Source organism: Otolemur garnettii, unplaced genomic scaffold (genome assembly GCF_000181295.1).
Source record: "Otolemur garnettii isolate 467f Iridium unplaced genomic scaffold, OtoGar3 scaffold00016, whole genome shotgun sequence".
NCBI classification, from domain to species: domain Eukaryota; kingdom Metazoa; phylum Chordata; class Mammalia; order Primates; family Galagidae; genus Otolemur; species Otolemur garnettii.
In genome coordinates this window covers 9,175,502-9,186,829 of record NW_003852411.1, presented here as the reverse complement: position 1 = coordinate 9,186,829, position 11,328 = coordinate 9,175,502, and the positions used below count along the sequence as shown (strand labels likewise).

The 11,328-nt window shown below is 39.2% G+C and overlaps 1 protein-coding gene across 2 annotated transcripts in view; it reads right to left on the bottom strand.

Annotated features, from left to right (window-relative positions):
- EDEM3 (ER degradation enhancing alpha-mannosidase like protein 3) overlaps positions 1–10,610 on the bottom strand; it is a 70,642-nt gene extending 60,032 nt beyond the window's left edge. For both annotated transcript variants that reach the window (XM_023510758.1, XM_003785625.3), the window contains exons 1-2: positions 10,202–10,610; positions 4,786–4,831 (exon numbers count right to left, since the gene is read on the bottom strand). In XM_023510758.1, the coding sequence (XP_023366526.1) occupies positions 4,786–4,831; positions 10,202–10,362 (207 nt within the window). In that variant the 5' untranslated portion in view covers positions 10,363–10,610. The remainder of the gene's footprint in view (positions 1–4,785; positions 4,832–10,201) is intronic.
- Positions 10,611–11,328: the final 718 nt, after the last annotated feature.

Genomic DNA, 11,328 nt, shown 5'->3' with positions numbered 1-11,328 from the left:
CTTGGGAGGCTGAGGCAAGAGAATCGCTTGAGCCCAAAAGTTTGAGGTTGCTGTGAGCTGTGACACTACAACACTCTACTAAGGGCGACAAAGTAAGACTGTCTCAAAAAAAAATAAAAAATAAAAGTAGAGACCAAGGAACAATGACTGATACATGATAGTCTCACAATATTTTACACAAAAAGAAGTAAATATAAATTCATATAATATTAATTAATTCTTCCCACCCCTATCATTAGTGCCACTTCTAAAGTACTTTGTTTACAAAATTACTCTTTTTGATGAGTGAACTATTTAAAAAGAAACATTGGGTACAGAGTTTCAAATAGGGAACAGGAAAAAGTCTGGAGGTAGATGCTGACCAATGTTAATGTATTAATGCCACAAAACTGTACATTTTTTAAATGGTTTAAATAGCAAATTTTATACATGATATTATGTACATTTTGTCACAATAAAATTTTTTATTTGTAAATCATTAGGGGGAGAAAAGCAGCATTGTTAAAAAAAAAAGGTACATAAATCTAGAAAACCACAGAAAGTTACATTTTAAAACAGTTCCTTAGTTTTGAATGAGAAAAACTAATGTACTCTTTCTTTCACAAAATCAAGCCTAAAAGTGGTTATTCAATTCTACTAGTTAAAGAAAACTGTGCATACCAACTCTTTTCAAGATTTTGTAATGTTTAGGGCTCTACCAAAGTAGAGCTCAGTTTAACTGAGTTGTCTAAGGTAAACAGGAAAAATACTGGGAGACAAATATAACAGAGTTCAGCTCCAAAAAGGCTCTGTTTGGGTGGCCCAAATACAGGTCATTTTGTCATCTAACCTAAACCAAATTCAACACAAATACTCAGAACATGCTAATAGAGTGACTCCCTAGAGTGATTATGGAGTGGGGTTAAAATAAGGTCACACAAGAACTCCCAAAATAAACATCAAATTTCATGTTATGTTGGGAAGAGAAAGCCATCTGCACAATTCAGTGTGGGTAAACTGCAACCTGAGTTTACCTGGGGACAGATCTGTTAAACACAGTCATTATAATGTTAATAGTTATGCCAACAAGTGATAAACTCAGAAAATCTCTGAATGTAAATCCAGGGAAGGCAGAGATGTAGTAATCTACCTAAAGCTGGCCGGATATTTTTACTAAGAAATAGCATTAATAGAACCTTTTATTGCATTAGTAGAAAAAAAAGATAAGCTCAACGGGTACATGCCAAGAACAGGAATATACACACTTTAATCCTAAATCAGAGGTGTCCAACCTTTATCTTTTCCCCCACATTAGAAAAATAAGACTTGTTTAGAGCCACATAGTAAATATACAAACACTAAGGAAAGCTGATCAGCAAAAAAAAAAAAAAAGTCCATGCATACTTTCTGTGATATCCAACACCATAGATAAGCCAAAAAAAGGCCTCGCAAAATCAGCATGCAGCCTGTAGGCCGCAGGCTGGACACCCCTGGTCTAAATGAATCCTATCTCAGACAAAGAATAAATAATAACGATAGTAGCAATTATAAGCAGCAATGAGCAGCAGCAGCAAACTCTTATACAAATTCCTATTTGCCAGACACTAGCTCTAAGCACTTCAATTATATTAATTTGTTTAATCCTTGTAACAGCAATGTGAGGCATGCAAACCCTTGTCTCCACCATACTGAGGTGAAGAAAGGCTCAGGAAGACGAGGTAACTTTCCCATTGTCACCTAGCTGGTAGGGAGCAGAGCCAGCTCAGGGGGCCCTGTTCCCAGTGCAGAGTTCTCACTCTTAATTATATCATATTGCCTACCTTTGGAAAACACCATTGTTTTCCTCGGACCCAAGAAACTTAAAGGAATTAATTATTCTAATTGCAGACCAGAGTACAGAGTAATATTAGAAAGAACTAGTGAGAAATGAGGAAAAGCTTTCAACATTTATTCATTTATTAAAAGCCCACCATGCACCACGTATTTTACATTTTAGCACAGTGGGCAACTACAACAAGTAAACAGATTTACAGACGCCATAGTTCAGCATAAACTTGTATTTTTAATGAATACTTTTAATGAATACTTTAATTCATTAAAGTATTTCTTCAAGTTTAAAAAGATATATCACAATAATTCATTATTTGAGTTTACCTTCACAAGAATTTGATTCAGTTCTCTTTCAGATGTTCTTTTAAAAAAAATTTAATAAGCATTTACGTATGAGGCACAATGCTAGACATAAGACATATAAAAGATAAATTTATTAAAAGTTAAAAATAAATTGGCCCATTACCAAAAACTGATAGTCTATGATAAGCCTTTGCAATTATTCCCATTTACAGAGGAAGACACCACTCAGAGGGATTAAATGACCTGTTTAGGTACCAACCTATAGCTGAGAAAGTTAAACTCAAACTTATTTACCTCCAAAACTTATACACTTTTATGTGACAGCGAGCTAACTGTGTTTGCGTATAGGAAATGGAAAAAAAAAATTCAATTCACTTCAAATAACAGATATAGGGCACCTAGATTCTCTTTAATATTTTAGAATTGTATCATGTTAGTTGAGAACTTGAACAGGGGAATTGTAAATTCTAGAGTAAAATCTTAGGTTACTGACCTCATAGAGATTGAGCATAGAGTAAGTACACTACAAGAGTTTATTCATCTAAAATACACTTTGCAGTGGACTACAGATGGGTATCTCACTGGAAATAAGGAAGAGTATGTGACTTCTAGAGTTCCCAGTCTTTGGACTCCCTCTTAGGTGTTGTACGTAGTTAGCCATAGCAGAAAGCTACCCACTTAGGTCTTAACAGAAACTGGGCCAGAAAGTTCTCTGAGGGCCGCCCTTAGTACCTGCTTTGTCATACATCTATCAATTAAGTATATTCTATAATTGGAAAAATATATTGATACAACTTTCTATCATTTAACCTAACAGGGGCAAGGTATTAAAGATACTATGCTTTATAAACAAAGCCTCCTAGTCATAGTGAGATATTGCATTCATCCAGCTATATACTATATGAGTCAACTCTGGAATGAATTGCATGCATTTACAAAACAGCTAAGGTTTGAGGGTATAGCATGGATTCACATGGCCATCTCAAAATCATTAGCCTACATTTGTTAAATTATGCTTTTCCCAAACTGAATTAACTAGGAATAAATAATTTTGAAAGAAGATTAAGGGGATGCCATGTGGGTGAGAAAAAAAGTTAATTAAAAAAAAGAGAAATATTAAGGGAATGACTGAGGTCTTGAGAAATAAATTTAAACTGTGTTTTCAATGTTTGTATCCAAAAAATTATCATAAAAAATTTATTAAGGACTCTTTCCAAATGTATAATTTAAAAGGAAACAAGTATTATCAAATATAAAAACACATAAAGTACATGTATTTACATGTTCATAGATAACAATGGTGATGATGTATGAAGATGTGGTTAGTATATAACAAAAAATGGATTCAAGAATTAGTTGAAAAATATTTAAAGCAGAATTAAAGTTAGTTCTCTGCCAAACTTTTCCTAATTACATTTTATAGGCCATAATCTTAAAAGGAAATCTGCTGACATTATTTTAAGGGGGAAAAACAAGGTTGTAAGAGGTAATTCTAAAGACAATTTGATTAAAATCTTTTCAAAATCACACAAACTGGGCAGCACCCACAGCTCTTTGGTTAGGGAACTGGCCACATGCTCTGGGGCTGGTGGGTTAAAACCTGGTCTAGACCTGGGAAACAAACAAAATAGCTGGCCGTTGTGGCCAGAGCCTGTATTCCCAGCTACTTGGGAGGCTGAAGCAAGAGAATCGCTTAAGCCCAAGAGTTTAAGGTTGCTGTGAGCTGTGATGCCACAACACAATACCAAGAGTGACAAAGTGAAACGCTGTCTCAAAAAAAAAAAAAAAAAATCACACAAACATATGCGAAACTCTCTTTTGAATTCTAAAATTTGCTATTTCATCGCATTGTTGTGGGACAGATTTCCAGAATTTTTCATCCTATAAAACTGAAACTATTTCATTTTAAGTGAGCACTAAAACATTAAAACAATATGTATCAGCGTAACAGGAGTTCTCAACTGTAGGTCATGACCCCTTCGGGGGTTGAATGATCCTTTTACAGGGATTGCCTAAGATCATCGGGAAACATATTTTTGCACACATGAAGTAACAACGAAAATAATTTTATGGTTAGGGGTCACCGCAACACGGGGGACTGTATTAAGGGGTCACAGCATTAGGAAGGTTGAGAACCACTGGCATACTAGAAAGCAAAAATATTTGTATCCAATTCAGAGTCCATGAGGATATATACTCTGCACAAGGGCTAAGTGATGGTTATCTCTTACAGGCAATGGTTTTCTTCATTGAGTATATAAAGTAATATTGGAACTACTTTTAATTAAGGTAATAAATTCCATTAAGGCCAGAGATAACATCTTTTTCATGTTTATCCAAAATATATATATCAGCTATATAAAGCACTCAATAAACAGTGTTGATGGTGCCCAAGGAGCTGTTTAAAAACACAGTTTCTCAAATCTTGGCTAAAAAGAAAAAAAAAAATACAAAGTTTCATAATCTAATTTCAATTTATTCTTACCTATTATTAATTGGTTCCCTAAGAACCATTACCAGAAATACTATTAGCCTATGTTAGCCTTGCTTTTAAAAAACTTTCTTATAAAAAATGTGTTTTAAAGTAATTTGGGTTTCAAGATTCCCAGTTGACTGTGTTCACATAATAACTAGCTCACATAAATAGTATGTAAGGATAAGCTTTCTACTTACCATATAGTTACCATAAGCATGATCAAACATTTCCAGTACTTGATTCCTAATTTTAAAAGAGCAGAAATGGAAAAAAGTTAAGTATATTCTATTTATTGTCTTTCAAAAAGTTAATTCTCCCTGATAAAAACATAGCAATAAAAAAAGGAAAATTTAGACAAAGATATAAAATCAGGAAATATACCAGTTAATATACAAGCTTTCTTAAACTCACCATACAGAGCTAAGCCAAATTTTAATTACTCGTAATTTACGTAAATCTAACTTTTCCTAAAAAAACTGAAGGATGCATGTCATAATCAGAAAAAAGGAAATTTTAAGCTGAAAAACAACTGCCTGCTAACACAATTATTTAACATACAATGTCTTGAAAGGGAAAATATTGCTGGATAGTCCCCAAAAGGAATCATTATTGCTTACCCCCTAAGTTCTTAGAGAGGAGGGGAGGGTGGGTATGAGAACAGACATGAAATAACAACACTTTATGAAACCTCTGCCATTCCCATTAAACTGAATAAAACCACCAATGCCTAGGTTAAGTACAAATTAACATTTGTCACGTTTTCAAAAGGTGTTTTATGATGTACCATGCTCCTTTAAAAAACTGTCAAAAAGCAAATAAATAGTATTCACCTCCAAAATGAGAAAACGAATGCTCAAAAAGAGATTTGTGTGTTTTGTCTAACTCTATTTCTCAAAATCTTTTAGATGGCTGTTTTAAAATGCAGACTTCTGCTGGGCATGTAGTGGCTCATGCCTGTAATCCCAGCAACTGTAGAGGCTAAGGCAGGAGGAATGCTCAAACCCAGGAGTTCAAAAATACAATGAGCCATGACCACGCCACCACACTCTAGCCTGGGTTTCTGACCACCATATCAGAATTACTAAATCAAATCAAAATCTGGGAAGTTGGGACCAAGGAATCAGTCTCGCAATTTACATACTCTCAAGTTTGGAGGCTTGTGAGATATGTGAAAAAGTACAAAAGTTAATGTTATGGCTAGATAAGGCCAAATAAATAGCAAAGGGCTTAGCAATCATTTATTAACTCTTCTTTTCCCAAAGTTCCAATCACTAATGGCAAGAATTGAAAAAAAAGTTAAAGACAATGGCTGGCTATATTTTTCTTTTGCTTCCTGTTACACTGTAACTGCCACTTTAAAAATTGTAATCATAGACCGAGAGCGTTGGCTCGGGCTTATAATCATAGACTGAGAGAGTTGGCTCGGGCTTGTAATCATAGACCCAAAGAGCTGGCTCCTGCCTGTAATCCTAGCATTTTGAGAGGCCAAGGCAGGAGGATCATATGAGCCCAGGAGTTTGAGACTAGCCTGAGCAACATAGTGAGAAACAGTTTCTACCAAAACACAGAAAAATCAGCTGGTCGTGGGATGCACACTTGTAGTCCCAGATTTTTGGGAGGCTAAGGCAGGAAAATCACTTGAGCCCCAGTGAGCTATGATGATGCCACTGTACTCTAGCTGGGCAACAACAGGGCGAGACCCTATCTCAAAAAACAATGACAACAACAAAAAACTGTAATCATGGATGATGAAATACTGATAATAATAGAACTATCAGAAAAGACATAGTTTTCAGATCTTGTCTATAAAGACCTCCAAGCAAAATCAAGTACAACTTAAACCTGTGATGGAATAAATTAAGTCCTGATAACTTTTTATAAGTAATAACCATTTAAAAACACCTGGTCACTAAAAATATGATTTTAATACTAGTTTGCTAAACTATTAATTTTTTATAAGTTTATACATATAATCATAGACTATAGATCAAGTACGCTCAGAAAATCAAGTATCTTAAAGAATCCCTTTGAACAGCTATTATATTGCAGCTGATAAATTAGATACATGAGCAAAAAAAAAGTTTAAATGTCCCTTTTAAGCAATGATATCAATAAATGGAATATGGAAGCTCTTTTTTCCTTCCCTGAAATAGAATTAATATAAAATTATTATTAAGTAGTAGAAATTCCTGTAATTGGCAATGGTAGTGCCTAGACATGTGCATTACAGATGACATATGCTTTAAATTGCTACCCTAACTTTGCAAGCATTCTTTTTAAGATTATGAGTAAATTATGATTTCATGCAAAGAGTACATGCCATTTTCCAATTCTTCCACTTTCACAGCGTGTGAGCAGCAAACTTCACAGGACATACTTCAAAGTGGAGATGCTTACTATCCAGTTGCTCTTACACATGTAATTCCTAACAAAGTCATATTTAAATACAGTATAGTAATTACTACATTAAACAGAAAGGAAAATGTTTCTATAACTATTGCTATGTGTTATAACTATTCAACAACTGGATAAAAATATATTGGAAATCAGATCCACAGTTCAAAATTATGTTTCTTTCCATTTAAGTAATTTCTGCTTTTGATTGTATCAACTGTCAGTTGCTACAAATATTGGACTTAAACTTTTAAAATGAAAAGATAATATTAACAAAATTTCCTGCTGCAACATTTAGAAAACAAAACCAAAAAAGTGTATTCCGTGACAGATAAAGGCTCTGTGCCCATAGCACAGTGGTTATGGTGCCAACCACACACACCAAGGCTGGCGGGTTCAGATCTGGCCTGGGCCAGCTAAAACAACAATGACAGTTGCAGCAACAACAACAAAAATAGTCAGGCTTTGTGGTGGGCACCTGTAGTCCCAGCTACTGGGAGGCTGAGGCAAGAGAATCGCTTTAGAGTCTGAGGTTGCTGTGAGCTGTGACGCTACAGCACTCTACCGAGGGCAACAAAGTGAGACTCTGTCTCCAAAAAAAAAAAAAAAAAACTACATATAATCGGGTAAATAATTCTACAAACTATAACTATAAATTGCAAACAATTGAGCAACTGCTTACTATTTGTGACAATTCCAGTCTTTATCTTTTGTTTAGTTTGGAAGGGTAAAGGGGTGGGGCATTTTCTGCTTTTTATCATAGATCATTATTTGGGCTGTTAGAAAGCACACAGGCAAACCCGAATGAATCAGAGTTCAGTTTTCTAAAATTCCCAGAGAAGAAAGCAGTCATGTAATTGTGTACTTGTGTTTTACATCTCTGGACATTTCCTCTACCCTTACTCTAGGCTAGAAAAATCTAAATTAACAAGCTAAATAACTGTAATTTCAACAATGATCTCAAATTTTGAGCTGAAATCTTAGGTCAATTTAGTTGGACTTTTCCAGTTAAAAATTAATTTTGGGCCGAGTGCAAGTGGCTCATGCCTGGAATCTTAGCACTTACGGAAGCTGAGGCAGGAAGATCACTTGAGCCCAGGATTAATTTTGGTCAGAAATGACTTTTTCAAATAAAAACTTTTAATAAAAAAGAGACAGTAAAGTGGTAGTCAAATAAAATACTTGTGGCTCTAAACAGACTTGATACTTCTCTCCCAAGTCTTATGAAAGCGCAGCACTATGGAGGAAGCATAGGTTTGGGGGTCAGACAGACCTGAGTTTGAATACTGGCTCCACCAATTTTTTTTTTTTTTTTTGAGACAGCCTCAAGTTATCGCCCTCAGTAGAATGCTGCAACAGCACAGCTCATAGCAACCTCCAACTCTTGGGCTTAAGCGAGTCTACTGCCTGAGCCTCCCAAGTAGCTTGGGACTACAAGTGCCCGCCGCAACACCCGGCCTTTTTTGGGGTGGTGGTGGTGGTTTATAGTTGTCATTGTTGTTTGGCAGGCCCGGGCTGTATTCCAACCCGCCAGCTCTGGTGTATGTGGCTGGTGCCTTAGCAGCCTGAGCTTACAGGAGCCGAACCACTGGCTGTGCCAATTAAAAGCTCTGCAACCTTGAACAAGTCAACCTTGAGTCTCAGCTTCCTCATTTGCAAAATGAGAATCACATCTGCCTCCTTAAGACATGCGGAGGATTACAGAGATAACATATGTAAAGTGCCCACAAGAGTAGGGTATTTAGTAAAACAGTTACCGATAATACATTAAATTCATAGAGACAGAAGATTTAAGATATTTATTAGAGTCCACTGGTACTTTTGATAGTTAATGCTTCAACTTTTTTCTATCAAATTATCTTGATTGCTATTTTATTTAGAAACTTACTCTTATGATGATTTAAAGTATATAAAGTTTTTAAACTCATGGTTCTGCCATCCCTCCATCGTAATCCCATGCAATAATCATCATCTTTTCATTTTTTTCCAAGCTTTGAAATTTTTTTCATTAAAAAATTATGGCATAGTACTACACATATTATTCTACAACTTGCTTTTTTTATCTTGAGGATATATTCTGGATAGCCTTCCAATGGCATACCTCCTCCATCTTGTAAGAATATTATTCCATAACACGGAAGCATCATGTTCAACCACTTCTCTGCAAGGAATAGTTCTTTGAAAATGCACATCCTGTACACCTGTCTCTACAATAATAGTCCTTTTATTTTTGTTGAGGTAAGATTCCCAAAGATGAAATTGATGAATCAAAGAGTATGCACAATCTAAACTGCAGGAGATAACTGCCAATAAGTTACAGCAATTTATAGTCCTATAGCTGTAAGGCCTTAACTAGCCAGTGCTGTATTACTGTTTCGTATTTTCTAATCTGAGGAGCTATCTCACTGTTTCAATCTGCATCCTTCACATTTCTGAGGTTGAGTAACTTTTCATGTTTACCATTTGCGGTTCCTCATCTGAATTTACTTTCTATGTCTTGTGCCCATATTCTACTAGTTCTTGGCTTTTTTTCTTATTCACTTGTGGGACCCTGAGGATATGAGCATTACCGACTGAATTAAATATTATAAATACAGTTGATAATTATATCACACTTTCAAGACTGATAAAACTACTCTGAATAAAGTTGAGTAGGTATCCTTAACTGGAGAATACTACCAAATAATCTGTTCTATTATGAAAGTGCAGCGCAAGAAAACACTGCAAGGAAATAGTAAAATATGTGAAGTTTGTTTAAGTTCCAATGAACGCCCCCTTTTCCGTAACAGGTGTAAAGCCCATGTCTTCAAATACTGTGAGATCAGCAACATTTTCCCCGCTGCGCGCTCACTTGTGCGAGAAATCTAACCATGTCTCTCCATCGAAAGGCAACCGCAGGACTCTTCCGCGCAGCGACACAGGCTGTAGCCCCTTCGCGGGCCATTGACATGGCAGCCGCGTTGACACATCGCGGCTGGCCTCAGGCGCCCGCACATGATACCAATACCCCAGGATACAACAGGACAGGCCCCCGAGGTCACGTCACGGGCAGCGTCCCCCACCTTTCCGGACCTGTCCACCCTGCCAGAGTTCTCGCGCGGCAACAGCCGTTCCAATCGTGACAGGAGAGTCCACTGCGCGCCCAGGTCGCAGTGACAGCCACCTCGCCCGTGGTCAGCCTTACCGGGAAACCCACCCCAGGCTGCCAAGCACCCTTACCCAAGCTTCTGTTTCTCCTCCCTACTCATGGGGTCTGCCCCCGCCGTCCACACAGACGTGGCCGACACCAGGCACAGCGCGGTCGTCGCCGCCACCAGGCTCCATGGCGTTCGCTGGGGGACCAGGGACCCACAGCCCCGGCAGCCGCCGGCTTCGCTCATGGCCCGGCGGTTCCGCGCACGCGCAGCTGCTACGCCCGGTCGGTGGGCCACATTGCGGGAGGCCGGTGGCCAAGGGGCCGCTAGCCGTGCCGAGAGCGGGACGTGGAGTAACGCGGGCAGCCGCCGGAGCCAAACTGTCTCCCGAAGCCACCGAGCCGGTCCCCAGCGCCAGCGCTGCCACCGCCCTCCGCCCTCAACAGCCCGGAGCGCCTCCCCCAGCTTTCCGGTGTCGTAGTCTAGGAAACCGCCTCCCCCAGCGCTACTTCCGGGTAGGGCCGCAGTCTTTGCGCCTCAGCACCAATGGGGGTCACATCGCAGAGAGGCTTGCCCGGGCGACATTGGCCAGAAGAAGTGAGACGTGGACAAAAGGCGGGACGCGGGAGGGTCCTGTCGCTGCGACGCTCCTCCGATGGGCGGAGTGGCCCCCTGAGGACTACCGGTCCCGGCGTGCACTGCTCCTCCCGGCTCGCCCGCCAGCCAACGCGGAGCCGCTTCGCCCCTTTCCACCTGGCTGGACGCGCAGCACCCTGGGACGTGTGGTCCTCTGGGGGTCACCAGCGGTTGCTGGGCTTCCACTTCCCCCGGCGCCCTGCAGCCAACCCTTCCTCCGTAGGCGGCGGAGTCCCGAGGAAGCCTGCCAGTATTTAGCCTTCTTCCTGCGAATGACATTTCCCCGAAGGCTGGCAGAACGAGGTGCACTGTCCCCACGTCGGTCCTGCGTGCCGTTGGGAATAGTGTTGGAGTAGTCCTCTGCCCTCGGGAAAATTTCGAAACACAGTAATAGCAAAATGAATTGACCCTTTGATGGCCTTGTGCTGAGGGTTTTGCTTGCATTATCTCATGCATTCTTCTCAACTCTAATAGGTAAGCACCACCGTCCCCCTTTTGCAGGCATGGAAACCAAGACTTAGAGACGTTAGTTGACAAGCCCTCCTCACATTGCTGGATTAGATACCACACGGCGTC